This window comes from Anomaloglossus baeobatrachus, chromosome 3, assembly GCF_048569485.1.
Source record: "Anomaloglossus baeobatrachus isolate aAnoBae1 chromosome 3, aAnoBae1.hap1, whole genome shotgun sequence".
Classification (NCBI taxonomy): domain Eukaryota; kingdom Metazoa; phylum Chordata; class Amphibia; order Anura; family Aromobatidae; genus Anomaloglossus; species Anomaloglossus baeobatrachus.
In genome coordinates, this window is record NC_134355.1 from 280,683,380 (window position 1) to 280,707,885 (window position 24,506).

Genomic DNA, 24,506 nt, shown 5'->3' on the forward strand with positions numbered 1-24,506 from the left:
AACTTACGCCCCCTTGTCGCATAATCCCCTGAGTGGATTTATGATAGAATTATATAAAATTTTGGACAGAGCCTTTGCACAGGGTATCATTAATAAGAAGGTGCTAGATGGTCTTACCATCAAATACCCTGTAGTGCCAACCTTTTATCTCCTTCCAAAGGTCCATAAGGACCCCGTCTGCCCCCCGGGACGTCCGATTGTCTCGGGCATTGGAGGGATGTGCGACCCAGTGTGCAAATTTATCGAACATTACCTACATCCACTGGTGGAAACGCTGCCCTCCTATGCCCGAGACACTCTTGACGTCTTGAGGCGGGTTGACGGTTTATTCGTGGACAATGGGACTCTACTTACCACCATCGATGTGGAGTCTTTATATACATGTATCAACCATCAACTTGGCCTTAGGGCGGTCAGCTACTTTCTAAGCATGAGCAGCCTTGATGGGCTGTTGTGTCAATTGATTATTGAGCTGTTAGAATTCATTCTGACACATAATTTCTTCACATTCAGGGACAAATTTTTCCTGCAGAAGCGGGGGATCGCGATGGGGGCGGCCTGTGCGCCCTCCTACGCTAACCTGTTTCTAGGTTACTGGGAGAGGGAGGTGTTTGGAGGTGACGCACAGGCCGATGCCCCCGTCCAATTGTGGATACGATATATTGATGACGTGCTGATTCTGTGGGGGGGCACCTCAGTTGAGTTGGACAATTACATCTGCTCCCTCAATAAGAATCAGCACGGCATCAAACTGACCCACAAATACCACAATACAGAGATTGACTTCCTGGATGTGAAATTAATTATACACCCTGACCGGTCCCTACAGGCTGACATGTTTAGAAAGGAGACTTCGACTAATGCATTGCTCCACGCTACCTCCAATCACCAAGCTTCTACAGTACGAGCTATACCCGTGGGGCAATACCTTCGTGCTCGAAGGATTTGCTCAACCGAGCAATACTTTGAAGATCAAGCCACGGATCTTCGTGCGAGATTCCGTGAACGTGGGTATTCGCATCGGACCATAAAACATGGATATAATCGGGCTAAAAATGCTAAGAGACCTGAGCTGTTGATTGGTGGTAGAAAGAAGGATAAAGGAGAAGGGGTGACTAGGTTCATAACGACCTTTAATAACCAGTGGGAGGACATTAGGGAGGTCCTAAAAAAACATTGGACCGTCCTTAAAACAGATAGCATACTTGGTCCAAAAATCCCTAATGCACCCTTGATGACAGCTAGAAGGGGGAAAAATCTGAAGGACCACTTAGTACACAGTCACTACACACTTAAGGCCCAGCCCCTTTTCAATATACCAAGGACGAATTGGGGCTCCTTCCCTTGCGGATCCTGTGTGGCGTGTCAGAATATGGTGCGGGCCGACACTTTTATGTCGTCTGACGGGGGTAGAACATTCGAGGTGAGACAGTATATTTCGTGTCGCACCTCGAATGTTATATATTACGCTAAGTGTACTTGTCATCTTATTTATATTGGGCTCACATCGCGTGAGCTCCGGAGGCGCATTAGAGAACACGTTAGGGACATAGTGGCGGCCCGGGAGGAAAAGGACATTCATCTCCTTAAGACCATACCCCGCCATTTCAGGACTCACCACCATTGTAACCCTGATGAATTAAAGTTTATGGGAATTGATGTGATACATCTGGGCATTCGTGGTGGTGACTATAAGAAGGCATTAGCGAAACGTGAATGTGAGTGGATCGTGCGACTTGACACAGTTTCACCCAAGGGATTAAATGAGAAGCTTAGCTTCGCACCCTTTTTATAGGCTTTTTATATCTGCCTCTGTCTCCTCTCATGATCCTTTTACATATTCTTTGGGTTACTTCATGTGGCGGTTGAGTAGCTTATAGTTAAGATAATATAACTGTTTGGATAAATGTCCCTATTAATGACTGGTGTTTTTAGTATTTTAGTTTTCCCTTCATGTTTGGTCTTTTTTGTGTGTTTTTTGGTTTTAATTATTCTTCTTTTTGGATTTTTATAGGTCCTTATAATTCTAATGTGCCATGTGAGGGGTCCTTTGATCCACTAGCCGTCTATTTCATCAAGCAAAGCCTGTTTTTAACATGTTTGACGTTTGGTATCTATCAAACGCCTTGAGTGCCTCTCTTTTTTTGTATTAGATATGACATTATCATGTATATGTGTGTCTTGTGTACATGTATGTATGTGGACAATTATTGTACCTTTTTGAGAAGTAGATCTTAAATATAATACTGTTTTTGAGATATTGACGCAGGGGCGTAAAACATACATGTAATAGTGCTTATAAGGGGAGCCCTAGCACCATTTTATATCTTAAGTAAGGGTTGTTGTTATATGCATGTTTGTTGGATGGAGTGCGTACGGGTATACTAATTCATATATATGTATCTTTACCTTTGTATGCAGTTCCCCGTCGACATGCATATGTTTATACTCATTCCTATACATATAGTTTATACATGTGATGATTAGAGGTGGATGACCCATTACTATGACTCCCCATGATGAATTCATATATTGATTTCACCACCCTGCTTATATCTCATTCTTTTACTTATCTGAATCTCATCTGGGTCCTTCTAACACCCCTATACATGATTTGAGCTGCGGTCGTTGTGCATTACGCATGCGCGTACCCACGCTTTTGTTATCTGATGCTGCTGACCCTGGATGTGCTCGAGCTACGGGCATTGCGTAATGCGCATGCGCATGCCCGTGCTCGTGTCACTTATACATGTCCAGGACGCGCGCTTCCACACTCCTCCCCCCCCGGGTCTTCCCTGTAAGGCTTCCGTTGTGTTGACAATATACGTCATCACTGGAATGCCGGAAGTGACGAGCCTGGGGGGGCGGCGGTGGACACGTGCGCCGCAATCTGGACTGTGACTGACACTCAGGGTGACCAATCAGTGCTGATGGCTTAGTTTAAGTTCTGTCACTATCTTGGCACCTCCCACTGGCATCTTAACCTTTCTCACTTCCCCCTCATGAAGCTTGAGGCGAGACGCGTAGGGGCACACACTGCATGAACTCCTGAGTCTAGTTTACATATGGGTGAGTAATTCTGGCTGAACCTCCCTCTTACTTTAAAAACGGTTGATTGTTTACTCTATATGGCATGCATATGCAGCCCATTACATTCAGTGGACACATAGTGTTCTACTGTTATAGAGTTTGTGAGTGGTAAATACAATTGTCTAATCTCTCTACTTCTAGACGCCCTGTCTAGATTTCTATATGGCATTTATGAATATAGCCATTTATACCTAATAGACACGGGGTGTCTTTTTGCTCTCCACACCTGGATTGGCGATTGTAATTATCTCACCTGGGGGTTACTCAGCCATTTTTGCATACCCTGCCATTCCCATGGTTTATCATCTTGATACATAATCTTCCTTCCATGGGTTTTTGATTTCTAGCAAGTCATATTACACATGTTTGGGTGAATGTGCTACAACCTTGTCCTCGATTCCCTGTGTTCTTTCTAAACATTATTTATATTGAATAGTATGGAAATCCAACCTGTTTTTATACATTTCATAATAAAAATGATTTTTTATATGCATTAACCTTGGTTGTGATTCTGACTTATTATGACTGTTATATGCACAACAAGTCCTTTTGCTCGGTTGTATTCATTGCTTTAGTATATACTATATGGTATAAGTGAACCCACAATATAGGTACTGAGAACAGATATTCTACAGTTGGGGTTACAACATTATAACCCTTTTTGTCCAGTTTAGCAGTGTTCTGGCATTGTGCGGATAGGGCTTCTGCACAACTGCTCTAGTGCAATCATCAATTATCTTTTTGAGTAAAGACATTAATACTTTTTATGAGTAACAAACTTTACACTTGATATCCTCTATCTCTGCAGCATTTTTTATCACATGTTTGGCAGGTTGTGTAAGTGCCCCTCCTTTTTGACATCTCCCCTCTTGGCTGTGTCTACGTTTTGTAATTTTACTATATTTATATATGTATTTTGGTGTATTATGATACAATATTAGAAATATATATATGGAAATTAATGGATAATTAATAAAAAATAAAAAACATATATTCCTTGAAGCAATTCTACTCATTTTTCTCCTGTTTTTTTTACATTGTAAACATATATAGTAAAACAATATAGGTAACTGGTATAGGAAAAGGAGGGGAGAAATGGGAAACTAAACTTTTATTGGGAAAACAAGGGAAGAAGTTGAGGAAAAAGGAAGGAGAAGGGAGGAGAACATTTATATAAATTGCGAATATATAGCTGTTAAAATATAATGTCAATTAGACATTTATAAAGTACAATCCTGTAGAAGGAAAAGTTAAATACAATCAATAAATTGAATGTAACAATTATATAGCAAAATAAAATATTACTATTAGGCCCTACTCTAACCCCACTTTTTTTTCTTCTTGTTTTTCTTTATCCTCTGATTCTTTCTTTCCTTCTTTCTTTTTTTTTCATTCATTCTTTCTGTCTTTTTTTCCTTCTGTCTTTCAATACAGTCTGACTTCTAATGTTTTAATGTTTTAATGTGTTATATGCAGCATTGCTTTAATGACTTTATTTTTTTTATTGATTCATGACAAGCAGTTTTTATCTTTTGTTTTCCCCCTACCCTCTAATAAACTGTATGCTTGTGCGCAGGAACCTCACTCCTCTTCTTTGAATTATGAGTCAATCAGAAATGTCTGATATTGTCTGTATGTTTTCTCTGAATTGTAAAATGCTGAAGAAAATGTTGATGCTATATAAATAAAATTAATTTTATTATTATCTTATTGGTCGTGGGTGTGAACTGCTTGGACACACACCAATTGGTTGAACAGGGAATTTTACCCGGCAGTGTGAATGCCAATGTACCAATCCATTTATTCTTTACGGAGCTGCCAGAAAAAGCAGAGTGCACAGTGTGTGTGTATGGGTCAGAGATTTGGAAATTAGATTGCGAACCCCTATTGTCAAGGTGTTTTATGAAAATAATGAGAATTTTTGATCCATGCTATGGAATCTGATGGTATTAAATAGGTAGGAGGAAGTTAATATATTTAGTATTTTTTTTTACTTCCTATTAATATATTTACCTATTTTTTTTGTGATAGGATTATTTTACAGATGAAAACAGAGTCCTCCACAGGGACTCTCAGCAAAACTATAAACTGGATTATGCAATAGAAAATGGAACACATACTACACTTAAATTCAGCCGACCTCTCCAAACATGTGACCCACATGATAAAAATATAACGGTAAGTTCTCTGTAAACACCATACTGAACTATTTTCAAGTAGCTTTTATCATTGGCACCTGCCAGTGTAAACATAGGCAAGCGTTTACTTTACTTTTTCTCATGATGTAATAGCACTACACTTTGCTTTATAGTTTCCATATGGAATAAATCCATATTTATAAAAAAATATTAAATTGACTTAATTACTTATCTCATACCGAACCTGAGATTCAATCTGTGCTATAATTAACAGCTTAAATCTTCCAGCATTCCTAGCCGATTGAGTAGACAAGATGTAACAGAACCTTTTCTGTATTCATGGACAAATGTAAACTAAATAGAACACTTGGTATAACTAACACATCTACTATAGTAGTTCATCTTAAAGAAGCAATCCAATTATTTTATTATTTTCTTAAAATCTGTTGAAATGTTGGGTGTTGTGTGTAGTGTAGTGTGTGTCTGTTAACATACTCACTGATAGTCATGTTTCCTGTTTTTCAAGCTTTATTTCTGTTCTCCTCTGAGTCATGTTTCCAACCTTACCAACTCATACTGAGGTTTATGTGTGAGCGGAAGTAGCTTATAGGCTGGAGTCACACTTGCGAGTGACTCATGTGTAATACACGCAATCGCATTACTTGGCATGGCCGTGCACACTTCTGACAGGAGCGGGTCGGCTGCATCTATTTCTATGCAGCTGAGATCCTCCTTTCTGGAGAGTGTGCGGTCATGCCAGGTGATGCAATGCGAGACTTGCGCGTATTACAAGTGAGTCACTCGCAATTGTGACTCCAACCTTACAATGTAATCCTATCGGGTGTCAGAACAAAGCTCCATTGTAGAGGCGATTTCCAGCTCACATGTCGAGCGCAGTGTGATCCTACTTGTAGGAATTTGACACAGAAGAAGAGTGGAATGACACTGGATACCAGAGAAGACGGCAATCAGTGTCTATATTGACACACTTACATTACATTACACTAGCATTTTCAAAGATTCAGAACAGAAAAAAATAACAGGAGTACTTCTTTAACTTTATTGGTGCATTAACTGTTTCTAGGAACAACAACCATCATAACTGAAAATTAATCTGTAGTTAATGTACAGTATTTGGAATAAAAATGGCAATGTATAGGATGAAAGCTATCTGAAGAAAAATGACAAAAAATGATCTTGGGAGGAATACTGAGAGATTCCTTTACTGAAAAGGGTAGTCCACTACTTGTACAACCCCTTCTCCTTCCCAATGTTTGGGCCCATTTAAAATAAAAAAGCTTGTACTAAATTCCCATGCTGGTGCATTTCCAGCGTTGTTGGCGTTCATGTTCCCAGGGCTTATGTTAGGTTGGGACATCACATGAGATCCACACCCAATCAACACAGGCTCCTCTCTCCCCACCATATAAGTAACTAACAGGAAGTGAGCGGCCAACCACAGCTTTATTTCCTGTTGATTACTGAAATATCCAAAGGTGGGGAGAGAAGCAGGTAGTGATTGTGCACAAAGCTCAAATCATGTCACAACCTCACGTGAGCCCTGGGAACTCGAGTGCCAACACCACTGGAACCACACTGGCACGGGAAGTGAGTCTAAGCTTTTTTTTTTCTAATGGGGCTAAACAGTAGGAATGAGAACAGGGTTGTCCTAGTCGTAGACAACCCCTTAGTCCTGCAGATTTATAAATGTAGCTCTAACTATGAATGTATATTCCCTTGTGGCCAATTGTTCCAATAAACAATTACTGTTCTATTATTTTTTTTTTAAGACTTATAGAAAGCTCTGCAAATGTTGCAGAAAAAAAATTATGACAATGTTTTCAATTCTCTGAAATTTCTGAAACAAATCTGCCCTATGTCAATGTACATTAAGGCCTCATTCAGATGTCAATGTTGCACACCTGTGTTGTACCCATTTCTTTCACGAATACAACATGTACCGATTACATTCTATGGTGCTATTCACATGTTTGCGTTTTATCACAGACTGTGTCCATGTAAAACTCAGAGTCATGTCTGTTTTTTTCCAGTATCATAGAGCATACCAACACCAAAAGAAAATATGCAAGCCAATAAAATGATGTACCGTACTTTGCTAGAAATATGTAAAAATTAGATATAAAACATGAAATACTCTCAAGGACAGGTTGCCCTTGATATGAGACACCTGGCAACATCCTCTATGTTACAATAGTTTCTAAAGAACTCCTAAATAGGAACACATACTGTATATTATAAACAAGGACTTCTGAGGATAAGTATCCAGAAAATACAGGTATATAAGCAACATGTAAGGTATTACTTATATATGAGAAAGTTTCCAAAGCATACAAATATATAAATAAATATGTATTAGCTGCCCAGAATTGGCACATCACATTAGATGTGACAATTTCGGTGCTTTACTCAGCTCATCCTGATTGCCTTAGTGCGGTGGCAATCGGGGTAATATAAGGGGTTAATGATAGCTGTGATTTCTCAACAAATGACAGTTGCCATCAAGCCCTAGAGTAGTAATGGGATTTGTCTTTGAGACCCTCCATTACTAATCCTATTAGTAAAAATAAATAAAACATAAACACAGAAAAAAATCCTTTTTTTGAAATAAAATACACTCACCCTCTTTTATCTCTTTATTAACCCCCAAAACACCCTTGCAGAGCTGGTCTAATCTATACAAAGTAACACAATGATCCCAGCTCTGCTACGTACTGAAGTTGTGGCTTGGGGGCACATTAGAGAATATGACCGCCCGCTATGACAATAGGCAGGCATTGACTGAGAAGCAGCTGTGAGCAGTGATGTCACTGCGCTTACATGCAGTCACAGTCATAGTTGGAGGTTCCTATGGTACCCCACCTGTAACCTGTAACCGCAGGTAAACTCACCTCATGCAAACTCATTGAACTCAGTAACCTCACCTCAAGTAAACTGATTGTGTTCAATATAACCTGCATCATCTGTCAGAAAACTGCATTTTTTTCCTAAGAAATGCAGATTTGGTGCTGGTATTTATACACAAATTTTCTGCACCAAATCTTCATCTTCTGTCAAAATAATGCATCTAAACGTAATGCGGTTTTGATGCAGTATTGATGCATTTTTATTCCAGCAGATGCAGCTTTGGTGCAGAAATTTGGTGTATTAATTCTAGTACAAAATCTGCATCTTCTGACAGAAAATCACACAAAAAACAGTTTAGACACCATTTCAGTGGGGTTTTCTGTTAGGAGTTGGTGTAGAAAAATGGGGCAGACATTTCTGCATTAAATCTGCATTGCCTGGCTGCTAATCCGGCATTGAGTTCCATGAATTCCCATGAGGTGAGGTCACTGAGTTCAATGCATTTCCTGCAGGTCAGTTCACCTGAGGCTAGCACCATTTGAACCTCCAGCCGTGACCTCAGGTGAACTCAGGGACATCACCGCTCACAACTGCAGCTTAATCAGTGTGCCCCAGAAAATCACATTTAGCGGTCACAGTTTCTAATGTGACCTCACACTGCCACCTCAAATGTAACAGAGCCAAGATCATTGTGAGACCTTGAGCGTATTACTTCGGGCCTGCAGGAGGTTTTTGGTTGTCAATAAATTGGTGAAAGAGGGTTTTTTTTAAATTAAGTATTTTTTCTGCATGTTTGTGTTTATTTCTTTTAATTTATATGATTAATAATGGGGGTCTCATAGACCGCTACCCATTACTAATTCAGGGCTTGATGACAGCCACTGCACCAGGGCAATTAGCATGAGCTGGATGAAGTGGTGAAATGATCACATCTAATGATATGCAGCACTTCAGGGTGGCTGTGGGATGCTATTTTTAAGCTTGAGGGGACCCAATAACCATGGGCCTCCCCAGGCTGAGCATACCAGCCCCCATCTTTTGGCTTTATCGTGGCTGGGTATCAAAATTGGGGGGGACCGCACACCGTTTTTTAAAATGATTTATTTAAAATATTTTAGAAAGCCGCATGAGGTCCCTCTTTTTTTGTGATACGCTGCCAAGATGTCGCACATGGCTGGGAGTTGCAGCCTGTAACCGTATGCTTTATCTGCATTGAGTATCAATATACAGGGCACCCTACATCACTACTACACACTACATAGTTTTTTTTATTTATTTTTTTTTACACTTTAATTGGCAGACAGTCTCTGTGAGGGCAACCAATCAGAGACGCCGACATGACGGCAGTCTGACTGAAGCCAATCAGAGATGCTGTCACAGACGGTGGTTGGGGTTAGCAGTGAATATGTATGAGATGTAATAGGCAGACCCAGAAGAACCGTTACAGCCACACAGCAGAGACTGGAAAGTATATCCTGCTTCAACCATTTTGCTTCTTCTTTTTTTTTTTTTTACAGTAACTTCCCTGGCCAATCACAGCCATACAAATATTTGATATGGCTGTGATGAGGCCGGAAGTGCCCACATCATAAAAGCTTGTTGCCCTGCCAACTTTCAGTAAGCTTTATTCGGGTGACAAACCCGAACAGGAACCGGACATACAGTCAAAAGTCTGTGTATGATGCTCAGCACCTAACACATGGTGTTCGGTATGGACATCGAGCTTTACAGTTCAAGTTCACTTATCCCTAGTCATCACCTGTCCTTGAGGGTGTTTCATGTTTTATATCTAATTTTTACATCTTTATAATAACGTTCATCATTTTATTAGCTTGCATATTTTCTGTTGACGTTGTTACACTCTTCTCATATACATTTAGCCTCCACTTATGGGTTGTGACATTGTTGTATTCAGTATCTATAAGCACCAATACAAGTTTATGGCATCAATGTGTCATCTGTGTGCTGTGCACTTACCAATGCAAAGGATAGGAGAAGTATTGTAATTTATTTATTTATTCATCCCTGAAAAACAATGTTGACACACTGATGGTAAAACGGACATACTAACTATACACCGATGATACACTCATGCAAAACACTAATGACACTGCTACCATTTATTTCATTTATGTGTTTCAGCATGGACATGTGAATGAGACCTAATGCAGATTATAGTCTATAATATGAACAATGTAAGTTATCCAAAGTATTTTCTATTTAAGAATTAGTAACTGAAGCTTTAACTGAGATAGAGGTCCAGAATTTAGAATTTAAGCAGTGAAAATAAAATAAAAATGTTATTCTATTGCAGGAAAGCACAGTACGAGTAATTTGGGCATACCATGCAAATGATATTGAAGTAACTGGTCCAATTTACCATGGATTAAATCGAGGTCAGAAGAGTTTAAGACTGTTAAATCCAGAAAGAAAAAAATATCTAACTGATGAAACTACCTCTTTTAATTTCACAAATCAGTAAGTAAGTTTTAGTCAATAAACCTCTAATATATTTTATATTACAATACAATAGATACTTTTTAAAGGGGTGGTTCAAAGGTCAAAGTAATTTTTACTCTAAATTCCTCTTTATTTAGTGCCATAATCTAAACTAATTTTTACTAAACTTGAATTTAACATTCCCTGTCATTCCCTAACTAACTGCTATATTTGGTTTTCCCTACATTCTTTTTGATGATGCTTTGTTAGAGAAAGCCAGAGAATCCTGGGATATTCAAATGAAGCATCATCAGGGGCAGAGACTGCGGTCAATGTCACAGCCTCTTTGCCTTTTCTGAAATTAATGTTCATCAGTGAACCTCATTTCAAGTTTCAAGTTGCTATGTGATGTGCACAATGACAGAGGGCACTTTGTTCAGCTCAGATCACCAGTATTGAGCCAGCAACAGAGCGGTGTCAGAATACCCAGCATGCAGAAACCAGAGAAGTCACTTGGGGGGGGTGATATTGGTCTCTGCCCTCTGGGTATTGTGACACCGCTCTGTTGCTCGTTTGTTGCTGCTGGTCTAAGCCCACAGCAGAGCATGTCCTGTCATTGTGTATACTGCATAGTGCACAGCGTGCAAAAACAAGCCCAGCATCTGAAACAAGCGTCACAGATGAAGCTTCTTTTCATGGAGGGGGTACAGGCTGCAGGCTGCATCTCAGCTTCTGTCCCTTGATGACACCTTGTTGGAGTATCCCAACATGCACTGTGATTCTCAAACGAAGCAGCATCAAAGAGAATGTATGGAAAAGATAAGAAAAGCAGTTAATGTAGTGAAGGAAGGATAGGAAATTTTTTTATGCATGTGTATAAGAAAATAGTTTATAGTATGGGACCAAGTAGGTAGAGATTGAGAATGAAAATTACTATGCCATTTTACTACCCCTTTATGCTTTGCAGTAAAATGCCACGAAATGGGAATTTATCTGAACATAAGTCAATGGACACTTTTACTGTAATCACTTGTTTAAAAACTATTTTTTCCTACTAAAGGTTTTGGGTGCTTACATTTAGCTGAAAGGTAAAATAAATTTTGACATGGAAAAAAAAACCCATTTTATACCAATACAAAAGTTGCAGTAAGTTACAGGCTCTAATATAGATTCTGAAAAATTTCCAACCCATTCCTGGTTTTAAAATTTTCACATGTAGGCATTTTATTCTAGCAAGACAGTACATTTTAGAATGCATTTTTTAAAGCGGGTCTTTGGATCACGGTAATGACCGCTCTAGAGCTTGTCCTAGAGTGGGAGCTAGGTCATTCAAATCCTGGGTAAACGGTGCACCATGCACCTCAAAATTTTGATCATACTAATCTTTTCTATGTGAGCAGACAGAGCAATAGGGATACCCTGCTCTTCTGCTTGGTGTGAAACTGTTCAGTTCTGGGCACCAGCTCATCAAAGGATGCCTTAGTTAGAAATGGTATGTGAGATAAGATTAAAACAATTTATTTAGTCTAGAGACACCTAAAGGGAGGCAAAAAAAATGAGTCAAAATGTTTTTCCATTTAAAACCTACTCAAGAGATAAGTGGCCACTCCCTTTCTCTGGAGAGAAAACGTGGCATTATACAGTACAAGCATAGTGGACGGGATTTCTAGAAATCCTGTGCCCTCTACAGTCCCTGACAGAAGTTCTGTCGATTATCCATGTAATCAAGGCTTTGGTCACAGGGTGGATTTTTGGCATGTTGTCAGAGGTCAGGTTGCAGTTCAACTGAAGGTCTGGGGTGCTGGGTTTCTTTTTATACACACCGACTATTTAACTAATCATTTAGTGAGCACAGGTGAGGATGTAAACTAGGATTGGGTGCATTATATGCCAAGGTGACAAAACATTTGTCTTGCCAAAATCTGACCTTTCTGTGTTCATTAAATGATCAATATTTCAGCTTTGCAGCAACTTTATTTTCATAACCTAAATCAAAAATGGGAGGGTTTCAGCTTTCAAAAGAGTAATTTATGAAACCAATGGATGAATTTAAAGTCAGGTTATAAGCTTTTATTTACATAACATGGATGAGCAACAGAACTTCTGTCAGGGACTGTATGCTTGTTTTCCACAGCAAACACTGACCAGTGTGGGTTCAAGCAGCTGTGGTCTCCTGTTTTCTCTTGTGGAGGAGATTCGCGGCCCCGCAAGTCAGGATCCACTGCGTCCAGGATGCAGTGAGTCCTGATCGTGGGCATATATCCTTAAATTTCCAGACATGCCAAGGACTCTTTACCATAACAAATGAAAATTTGAGGACTATTGAGGACTATTGAGCCTCATGAGCTGGTCACAGCATAAATATACTGAACAAAAATAGAAACACAACACTTTGTCAAAATTCACAGCTGCCACTAAACCCTGGATTAGTAATGTGGAGGTGTTTATGAAACCTCCCGCCACTACTAATTATGTACAGTACAGACCAAACGTTTGGACACACTTTCGCATCTCTAGAACAACTGTTAAGAGGAGACTTTGTGCATCAGGCCTTCATGGTAAAATAGCTGCTAGGAAACCACTGCTAAGGACAGGCAACAAGCAGAGGAGACTTGTTTAGACTAAAGAACACAAGGAATGGACATTAGACTAGTAGAAATGTTTGCTTTGGTCTGATGAGTCCAAATTTGAGATCTTTGGATCCAAACACCGTGTCTTTGTAGAAAAGGTGAACGGATGGATTCTACATGGCTGGTTCCCACCGTGAAGCATGAAGGAGGTGTGATGGTGTGGGGGTGCTTTGCTTTGACACTGTTGGGGATTTTTTCAAAATTAAAGGCATACTGAACCAGCATGGCTACCACAGCATCTTGCAGCGGCGTGCTATTCCATCCAGTTTGCGTTTAGTTGGACCATCATTTATTTTTCAACAGGACAATGACCCCAAACACACCTCCAGGCTGTGTAAGGGCTATTTCACTAAGAAGGAGAGTGATGGGGTGCTACGCCAGATGACCTGGTCTCCACAGTCACCAGACCTGAACCCAATCGAGATGGTTTGGGGTGAGCTGGACCACAGAGTGAAGGCAAAAGGGCCAACAAGTGCTAAACATCTCTGGGAACTCCTTCAAGACTGTTGGAAAACCATTTCCGGTGACTACCTCTTGAAGCTCATCAAGAGAATGCCAAGAGTGTGCAAAGTAGTAATGAAAGCAAAAGGTGGCTACTTTGAAGAGCCTAGAATATAAGACATATTTTCAGTTGTTTCACACTTTTTTTAGTATTTCATTACACATGTTTTAATTTATAGTTTTGATGCTTTCAATGTGAATCTACAATTTTCAGAGTCCTGAAAATAAAGAAAACTCTTTGAATGAGGTGTGTCCAAACTTTTGGTCTGTACTGTAAGTCAAAATGAAAAAAAAAAACAAACACTAAAAAATTCTTTATTTTACATAAAAAACACCCTTTTTCACCAATTTATTTTTCTTCAAAACACCACCGCTAGGTCTGCCGTAATCCATATGAGGTCGCAAGATGAGCCCAACTCTGCTACATTCAGAGTTTGCAGTGTCTGGTAACATGACTGATCACTGCAGACTTCAGGAAACACTGATGGCAGTGGATGGACCTGGAGGCGAAAAGTGGTGACGTTAGTCACGTCACTGGAGGTCACATTCAGGGCTCCCCGCTGCTCTCACTGAAAGTGGAACCCCTGTTGGATTACCGTGCAGCCATGTCCACTCTGCCTGCGAGTTCCACTTTCACTGAGAGCAGTAAGGAGCCCCAGTGTGATCTTTGCTGACCTGACTGCCGGATTGTTGGATTACTGTGGCTTCGTGTCCCGCAATCCAACAGTCCGGCAATCCAGCAACTGTGAGACCTGGAAACCTTAAAGGAGCCTTTAAGAGTGCCTTTATGTTTTTTGGAGTTCCCAACTGTTGGAACACCTGGAGGCTGTGATAACAGATCACAGCCTCCAGATGTCCCAGAAGCTGGGAACTCAAGGAATGTTAAAGGCTCTCTTAAAGGCTCCTTCAAGGTTTCCTGGCTTCAGAGCTGCTGTGAAACAAGGTGTCTGTGAGATATGGTAACCTTTTTTGTTACCAAAGGTCACAGCCATCAGGTCTCAAGGCAGCCGTCAACTCAGTAACTTTAAGGCAACCTTTAAAAGAGCCCATCTTGGCTGGGTCTCCAAACTGTCAAAACTGGGAGAGACTACATGTTTTTTTAAATAACATAAAAAAAGCTGGCTGATGTTTCTTTTACTTTGATCCAAAGCCAAGATAACGTGTATGGCTGGGGGCTGCAGCCTGTAGAAATCTGCTTTATTTGTGCTGACTATGTGTATATAAGGGACCGTGTGACATTTTATTTATTTATTTATTTATTTTTACACTCCATTCGGGCACCCAGACAGCTAGTGTAAGTGCAATGAATCACAGATACCCTCAGTCTGGCAGTCTGACTGCAGCCAATCACAAACGCTGGCAGCGAGGGAATGGTGGAGGAAGCAGTGAATATGTATGAGATCTAATGAGCGGACCCGGAGATAGTGTGAAAGCCGCCAGGAATTTCAGTATGTGGTGGTACTTCATGTTTTTAATCGACATATTATTCTGACAATATTATTCCCAGAAGCCGAATGTGAGTCAGAAATGTATCCAGGCATCTTCCCCAAGTTATTCATATCAGTGCTAACACTCTTCCATTAATTTCAGCATTTTTACAGCCCTTCCAGACCAACTTACAAGGTCTTTCTGAAAATTATTTGAGTTAACCATTGACTTGCATTACATTCAACATTCGTGACTAATACACGAGTAATGGAAATTATTGTGCTCAAATAATCCAAACTCAAATATTTCACTATTAACCCATCTCTAGCTTTAGTAGCTGATTACAGGAAATGTGAAATTAGCTTAACACAGATTTAAACAATTTAGTGAACAATATTTGAGAGAAAAAGGTTCTTTCTTCAGCGCTCTATTGGGAGACCCAGACGATTGGGGGTATAGCTACTGCCCTCTGGAGGCCACACAAAGCACTACATGAAAAGTGCAAGGCCCCTCCTCCTCTGGCTATACCCCCCCCGTGGTATCACGGGTTCTCCAGTTTTAGCTTTGTGTGCGAAGGAGGTCAGACATCCACGCATAGCTCCACAGATTTTAGTCAGCAGTAGCTGCTGACTATGTCGGATGGAAGAAAAGAGGACACATATAGTGTCCCCAGCATGCTCCCTTCTCACCCCTGGATGGTGTTGTAAGGTTGAGGTACCTATTGCTGGTACAGGGCTGGAGCCTGACATGCTGCTTTCCTTCCACATCCCCCTGAGAGGCTCTGTGGAAGTGGGATCCTGCCGGCCTCAAAGCTCTGACGCCGGGCTCCATCCACAGACCCATTTGAACCTGTTGGATACGGAGCTGGAGTACCGTTCAGGGACATGGCCCTGCACCATTACAGGTACTCTGTGTCCCCGTACACACAGGCACAGCACACTCCAGGCTTGCTGGGTGTGCTAGTGCGCCGGGGACAGTAATGGGTTACAGTCACTGCAGCTTTGCTGAGTGACTTTGTGTTTTGGGAACTACCGCGCCGGACGCTCCGGGAGCGGCGGCGCGGCTGGGACTTGTAGTTCGCCGGGGACTGGGCGCCGACCGCGCTTTTACGGCGGCGGCGCTTATAAATACAGTCCCCGGCTTCTGCGGCCTAGGGCCGCTTCGTTCCCGCCCCCTCCCTGTCACTCAGGGAAGAGGACAGGCGCTGAGCAATCAGCAGCGCCGAGGGCTGGAGCCTTTTTTACATGCTCCAGCCCTCTCACTGCACACTGTCGGGCGCCGGATTCCCGCTCTGCCTTGGGGGCACGCCCACGGCCCGCCCCTCCTCACATGAGCTGGGGAAGAAGCCGGCAGCCATTACTGAAGTCCGAGCTCGGATTTTCAGCAACCAGGCAGGACGGTGGCGATCATACACCCGCTGATAGGCGGGCGGTAAGCGGCACACATAGTGCTGAACACAGAGAAATGCAGTGTGTACATGTGTTGTTTTTAACTGCACAGGTCGCTATATGCCCGCTTGGGGAGCGACACATTAGCAGCAGGAAAGCAGGTGTGCTAAGGCACAGGCTTTCTAGGCTACTTGTATCGCAGACTGAGATGCTCATTTGTGTTTTTGTGTTGTACATTCCACTGTACAGTCGCTAGTCTTAGCTATATTCTCCTGGAATGGCTAGACTACAGCAGCAGAAAACCAAGGGTGCTGGGGCACAGGTTTTTTTCTATGCTGCTTGTATTGCATGGGCTGCAGTGTGCATTTGTACTGGTGCTTGTATGCTATACATTGCACTGTATGGTCACTCTTCTGGGCCATATTCCCCTAGATGACTAGTCTACAGCAGCAGTAGAGCTGGGGTGCCACGGCACAGGCTTCTATGCTGCTTGTATTGCATGTGCTGCAGTGGTCATTTGTACTTGTGCTGGTATGCTATACATTGCACTGTACGGTCGCCATTCTTGGCTCTATAATCCTAGATGGCTAGTCGGCAGCAGCATATAAGCAACACAGGCTTTCAATGCTGTTTTTACTGCATGTGATACTGTTACACGGCACTGACCCCCATTGTCTGCAATGCTCTCCTGTAGCACTTGGTCAGCCGGGGTCTCTCCTAGACGTGGCCAAAGGAACCACCTGTCAACCCTGTCCAAGGACAGGGACAGAGTTGCAGTTTTGGCTGATATATTGTCATCAGACAGGCCATGCGCAATCTGGTTCATTGCTCCCTGGCCACCCTCATTTGGAATAAAATCGGTGCTCCGGGGGGGTCCCAGGAGGACTCTCTGTATGGTGAGGCAGACGTAGCTCATCAGGACTTTGATCCTGACACCGCTCTCAATCCGGATACACCGGATGGTGACGCCATAAGGAATGATCCTATAGCGTCCATCAATGGAATGTTGGATCTTTCTCCCTCAGCTCCCCCAGCGGAGGAGTCAGCTTCACAGCAGGAGAAGTCCCATTCCAGTAGCTCAAACGTATATTGAGTTTTTTTCTGGCCACGCTGAATTCAGAGAAGCAGTCCAGGAACACCACGCTTACCAGATAAGCGTTTTCTCCAAACGTATTAAGGATACACGTTATCCCCTTCCCCCTGACGTGGTCAAGCGCTGGACCCAGGGTCCAAAGGTGGATTCTCCAATCTCCAGGCTTGCGGCTAAAGCCATAGTTGCAGTGGAGATGGGACTTCACTTAAAGATGCCATTGACTGACAGATGGACTCTGATTGAAATCTGTCTATGAGGCTATCGGCGTGTCGGTTGCTCCGGCATTCACAGCCGTAGGGGCACCCTAAGCTTTCAGCTGTTCTTGACGCAGCTGGTCTTGAGCATATGTACATCTATGCCGCAGGGGCGTCCGTAACCTCGCAATGTCTGCATTGCGACTTACCCTATTGATGCTGTCCTGGAAGGACAGTCGAGGTTTCGGTCCTTCCCAAGCTCGGGCAGGTCCCACTTGTCCTCGTCCAAAAGGGCTGAAAAGCCTCAGAGGGGCTCAGCTTCCGGCCGGGCTCAATCACGCCCAAGGAAGGCAGCCGGAGGAACTGCTACCAAGGCGGTCTCCTCATGACTCTCAGCTCTCTCATCTCTCCGCATCCACGGTTGATGGCAGACTCGCTCGCCTTTGGCGACATTTAGCTGCCACAGGTCACAGACCGGTGGGTGAGGGACATTGTGCCCACGTGCACAGGACAGAGTTCGGTTCTCGTCCTCCGACTCGATTCTTCAGACCGTCCCCACCTCCCCACCGAGCCGATGCTCTTCTGCAGGCAGAAGGAGTGGTAATCCCTGTTCCTCTTCAGGAACAAGACACGGTTTTTCTCCAATCTGGTTGTGGTGCCAAAAAAGGATGGCTCTTTCCGTTCCGTTCTGGACCTAAAACTGCTCAACAAGCACGTGGAGGCCAGGCGGTTCCGGATGAAACCCTCCGCTCCGCCATTGCCTCAATGTCTCAAGGAAATTTCCTAGCATCAATAGACATCAAAGATGCTTATCTCCACGTGCCGATTGCTACAGAGCACCAATGTTTTTCTACGTTTCGTGATAGGTGACGACCATCTTCAGTGCGTAGCTCTGCCATTCGGTCTGGCGACAGCCCCACGGGTGTTCACCAAGGTCATGGCGGCAGGGGTAGCAGTCTTGCACTCACAGGGACACTCTGTGATCCCTTACTTGGATGATCTACTTGGCAAGGCACCCTCTCAAGAGGCATGCCAACTCAGCCTGAATGTTGCGCTGGAGACTCTCCAGACGTTTGGGTGGCTCATCAACTTCTCAAAGCCAAACCTGTCACCGACCCAATCACTAACGTATCTTGGCAGGATTTTCATACCCTCTCAGCGCTAGTGAAGCTTCCGCTGGACAAGCAGCGGTCACTACAGGCTGGGGTGCAGACTCTCCTTCAAGGTCAGTCGCACTCCTTAAGACGCCTCATGCACTTCCTCGGGAAGATGAGCAATGGAGGCGGTTCCGTTTACGCAGTTTCATCTGCGTCCACTTCAATGGGACATTCTCCGCCAATGGGACGGGAAGTCAACATCCCTGAACAGGAAAGTATCCCTTTCACAGACGGCCAAGGACTCTCTGTAATGGTGGCTTCTTCCCACCTCATTATCACAGGGAAGATCCTTCCTACCACCGTCTTGGGCGGTGGTCACGACAGATGCGAGTCTGTGAGGGTGGGGAGCAGTTTTTTCTCCACCACAGGGCTCAGGGTACGTGGACTCAGCAGGAGTCCACCCTTCAGATCAATGTTCTGGAAATCAGAGCAGTGTATCTTGCCCTTATAGCCTTCCAGCAGTGGCTGGAAGGAAGGCAGATCCGAATTCAGTCGGACAACTCCACAGCGGTGGCATACGTCAACCACCAAGGGGGGACACGCAGTCGGCAAGCCTTCCAGGAAGTCCGGCGGATTCTGATGTGGGTGGACGCCACGGCCTCCACCATATCCGCAGTTCACATCCCCGGCGTAGAAAATTGGGAAGCAGACTTCCTCAGTGGCCAGGGCATGGACGCAGGGGAATGGTCCCTTCACCCGGACGTGTTTCAGGAAATCTGTCGCCGATGGAGAAGGCCGGACGTCGACCTAATGGCGTCCCGGCACAACAACAAGGTCCCAACCTTCATGGCACGGTCTCGCGATCAAAGAGCTCTGGCGGCAGACGCCTTAGTGCAAGATTGGTCGCAGTTCCGGCTCCCTTATGTGTTTCCACCTCTGGCACTCTTGCCCAGAGTGCTACGCAAGATCAGATCCGATTGCAGCCGCGTCATACTCGTCGCCCCAGACTGGCCGAGGAGGGCGTGGTATCCGGATCTGTGGCATCTCACGGTCGGCCAACCGTGGGCACTACCAGACCGACCAGACTTACTGTTCCAAGGGCCGTTTTTCCATCGGAATTCTGCGGCCCTGAACCTGACTGTGTGGCCATTGAGTCCTGGATCCTAGCGTCTTCAGGATTATCCCAAGGGGTCGTTGCCACCATGAGACAGGCTAGGAAGCCCACGTCTGCTAAGATCTACCACAGAACGTGGAGGATATTCTTATCCTGGTGCTCTGCTCAGGGAGTGTCTCCCTGGCCATTTGCATTGCCTACCTTTCTATCTTTCCTGCAATCTGGGTTAGAAAAAAGGTTTGTCGCTCGGCCCCCTTAAAGGTCAGGTCTCGGTGCTATCCGTCTTTTTTCAGAGGCGTTTGGCGCGCCTTCCTAAGGTGCGCACGTTCCTACAGGGGGTTTGCCATATCGTACCCCCGTACAAGCGGCCGTTAGATCCATGGGATCTGAACAGGGTACTAGTTGCCCTCCAGAAGCCGCCCTTCGAGCTTCTGAGGGAGGTTTCACTTTCTAGACTATCACAGAAAGTGGCTTTTCTGGTAGCGATCACATCTCTTCGGAGAGTGTCTGAGCTGGCAGCGCTGTCATCCAAGGCTCCCTTCCTGGTCTTCCACCAGGACAAGGTAGTGCTGCGCCCCATTCAGGAGTTTTTCCCGAAGGTGGTATCCTTTTTTCATCTTAATCAGGATATCTCTTTGCCTTCGTTTTGTCCTCATGCAGTTCATCGGTATGAGAAGGATTTACTTTTGTTAGATCTGGTGAGAGCACTCAGAATCTACATTTCCCGCACGGCGCCCTTGCGCCGTTCGGATGCACTCTTTGTCCTTGTCGCTGGTAAGCCCAAAGGGTCGCAGGCTTCTAAGGCCACCCTGGCTCGATGGATCAAAGAACCAATTCTTGAAGCCTACCGTTCTGCTGAGCTTCCGGTTCCATCAGGGCTGAAGGCCCATCCTACCAGAGCCGTGGGTGCGTCCTGGGCATTGCGACACCAGGCTTCGGCTCAACAAGTGTGCCAGGCAGCCACCTGGTCCAGCCTGCACACTTGCACCAAGCATTATCAGGTGCATACCTATGCTTCGGCGGATGCCAGCTTAGGTGGAAGAGTCCTGCAGGAGGCAGTGACACCCCCGTAGGGGAGGGCTGTTTTTGCAGCTCTAACATGAGGTATTTCTTTACCCACCCAGGGACAGCTTTTGGACGTCCCAATCGTCTGGGTCTCCCAATAGAGCGCTGAAGAAGAAGGGAATTTTGTTACTTACCGTAAATTCCTTTTCTTCTAGCTCTTATTGGGAGACCCAGCACCCGCCCTGTTGTCCTTCGGGATGTTTTTTTGTTGTTTGCGGGTACACATGTTGTTCATGTTGAACGGTTTTTCAGTTCTCCGATGTTATTCGGAGTTAATTTGTTTAAACCAGTTATTGGCTTCCTCCTTCTTGCTTTGGCACTAAAACTGGAGAACCCGTGATACCACGGGGGGGGTATAGCCAGAGGAGGAGGGGCCTTGCACTTTTCATGTAGTGCTTTGTGTGGCCTCCAGAGGGCAGTAGCTATACCCCCAATCGTCTGGGTCTCCCAATAAGAGCTAGAAGAAAAGGAATTTACGGTAAGTAACAAAATTCCCTTCTTTGTATACATAGAAAAAGTCTTAGATTAGAGTTAGATTAAGATTAGATTAGAACTTAGTTTATGAAAATGGGAGCAAAAACAAAATGTTGCGTTTATATATTTGTTCAGAAGCTAATGACTTACAAAAAGCTAACATGATGTAAAAAAACACAACAACCCTTGTTTAAATGACCGAATTCTTTTTCTGACTGCTGATCAAGAATGATGACCACTTAGGATGAGGAAATGTTGGCTCAAGTTTTACTGAATTTATTCACCCCTCTTGATCAATTAGGGGGAGTTCAGATGTATAAAGTTTGATTTTCAGATTCATACAGAATCCAACAGGAAACTGTTTTCAGTACTATGGTGCAATGAAAGGCATGGAGAGATGCATACTGGAAGGGTTAGATTGCATTTAATTTAGACTTTATTCACAGTCATAATACAATACAGTAACATTTATAAGCCCAGGGTCTAATGTCAGAGCTGAAATGATTTTGAAAAGAAGAAATATATAAATAATTTTGGGATTCAATTCAGTTTATGGTGTTTTATGCAACTAGGATTAGATCCATAAAATAGTTACATTTTAAGTCTTTAATTACCTTATATACTTGTTCAAAAATAAGACATTTAAAGCTATCTATGTCTTGAAGACAGGTTCCTGTTCCCGATAAAGATACTACATACTGGTGCCAGATGTTTAAGATGCCAGTTCTGGACAAGAAGCATCACATTATTAAGGTACTACAACAACAGATTTATATTAGATATCAAATACTGTTCAAATGACTGCTTTATACTTTGCTACATTTTTTCCTTTTTGTTTTAATTTTTTTTTTATTATTTAAGCCAAAATAGAAATTGGATATTGGAGAATTAACTCTCCAAAGTAGAAATTCTAACCCCAATATTCTTCTACTAGTAACCTAACTACAAATTGTATATTATTAAAGATTGGTAAAGAACTGACTTGAAGGTAATTATAGCCATTAGGAGTGGGAAGGGTTAATTTCCGCACTACTGTGGAAATTAAGGTAATTGTTGGTGGCTGGAGAGGTATGCGGATGGTAAAAGGTTAAAAAGAAAAATATATTCACCTCACCACGCACCTTTCAGCTGTCACATCTGCATTGAATCTTTGGCACTGTGTTCACTCTAGACAAGGGCTTCTAGCTGTGAGTAGGTCTGAAAAGGTGCACAGGGAACTCCAGGACCTGCTCATGGCTGGTAGGCCCATCCTATAGTAAGCACCAGGTAGGAGGAAGGGGTGACCGGAGAGGGGAACAGTCAGATCAGTATGTTTTTTTTATTTTTAATCTATTGCTGACCCTTTACTGTTCTGCATGTTGGTGACCGCAACTTGCCTCTAGTTTGCTAAATTCCAATAGAGCTACTTATAAAAACAACAGTATTCCCCAGAATGCAGAGGTTTCTGCTGTACTAGTTTATCATGGCTCTGAAAAAGCAGAATGATGACAAAAAACTATTTTAACTACAATTTCCCTTCAAATGATTCTCTTTTGAGTCCTGCTGGGTGGTATTGCCATACTCTTGAGTAATGATATAACAGATTGCAGGGTACTGTTTCCCTTATTACCCCCAATAGAATACCATTTTTCATTTTTACAGCCCAATGTTGAAAAAATCTATGATTGCTCTGAGTGAGAGAAACAAAATTATAATCTTGTAGTTCTTCTGATACCTTTTAATGGCTAACAAAAATAAATACTGTTACAAAGCAAGCTACCAAGACTTCTCAGGTCTATTCATCAGACATGGTTTGACAAAATATCTGAAGAAACACAAATATTGTCGCTGCCAGTTGTACCAGTTTCTTCAGAAATTCTTTTAGTTCCATAGATGTGCGGTACATTCTGGTATCATAAAAATCTATGAAACCTATATAGTGTTTATTACACCCTAATAAAATTTCCTAAAGGGCTGCAGATTCCAAAAGGTAGGCTGTTAGGGCATTTTTCTTGTGTTTATCACCTCAATAGTTAAAAAAAACCTTCCTAAACATGATTCTGAATACTTTAAGGACTGTATGTGTAAAAATGTGGTGATTTATAAGGGGTTTCTAATATTTAGGCTCCTCAAACGCACTTGAGACCTGAATCAGTCTAAAAACAAATAGTTTTCTGAAATTATGAAAATGTGAAAAATTGCTGCTTAGCTTATATCCCATCTAATTTTTCAAAATACAATTAAATATGATGCTCATATAAAGTAAACATTTTAGAGATGAGCAGATCTGCGAAGATTGACATTTAAGCATATCACGCTCATTTTAAAGAAAAATTCAATTTGAAGCAAGATTATTCTTTGTGTATTGGATCTTAATTATTATGCTATTTTAAGATGTAAAAAAAAAGAATAAGGGTATGTGCCCACGATCAGGACTCGCTGCGTTCAGAACAACGCAGCGAGTCCTGACCGCAGGGGCCATGCGTTTTGTCCGCAGGAGAACGCAGGAGACTGCAGCAGCTTATACCCACGATCAGGGTTCAGTGCGCTGCAGTCTCCTCACTGTGTTCTCCCTACAGAGGACGCAGGCAATTCCGCAGCAAACAATAGACATGCTGCGGTCTGGAAAGCCGCTCCGCAGGTCAGTGTTTGCTGCGGAAAAAACAAGCATAGTGGACACGGGATTTCTAGAAATCCCGTCCACTATGCTTGTACTGTACACCGCAGCAGTTTGAATGCAGCTGAAGCACGCTGCGTCCAAACCACTGCAAATGATGATTGTGGGCACGCACCCTAATAGTTATCCCAACCTCTCACCTGTCTTTCCATCCCCACATCCCACCTTATGGTCTGCCACACCTTTTCTTTTTACTTTCCCTGGTTTTGCAGATTCTCTTTGGCCTCTTTAGTTCCGGCTACGTCTTTCAGCATAATTAGGCCACAGATGTACCACTTCCCGCACAGTTAGTCAAGCAACTTGCATAGTAACGTCATCAAGTCACAACATTCTC

The 24,506-nt window shown here is 43.1% G+C and overlaps 1 protein-coding gene across 2 annotated transcripts in view; it reads left to right on the forward strand.

The window, feature by feature from the left end:
* The window catches only part of MOXD1 (monooxygenase DBH like 1), a 297,010-nt gene that overhangs the window by 102,013 nt on the left and 170,491 nt on the right, over nucleotides 1-24,506 (forward strand). For both annotated transcript variants that reach the window (XM_075338266.1, XM_075338267.1), the window contains exons 2-4: nucleotides 5,122-5,268; nucleotides 10,408-10,571; nucleotides 22,182-22,269. In XM_075338266.1, coding sequence (XP_075194381.1) covers nucleotides 5,122-5,268; nucleotides 10,408-10,571; nucleotides 22,182-22,269 — 399 coding nt within the window. The remainder of the gene's footprint in view (nucleotides 1-5,121; nucleotides 5,269-10,407; nucleotides 10,572-22,181; nucleotides 22,270-24,506) is intronic.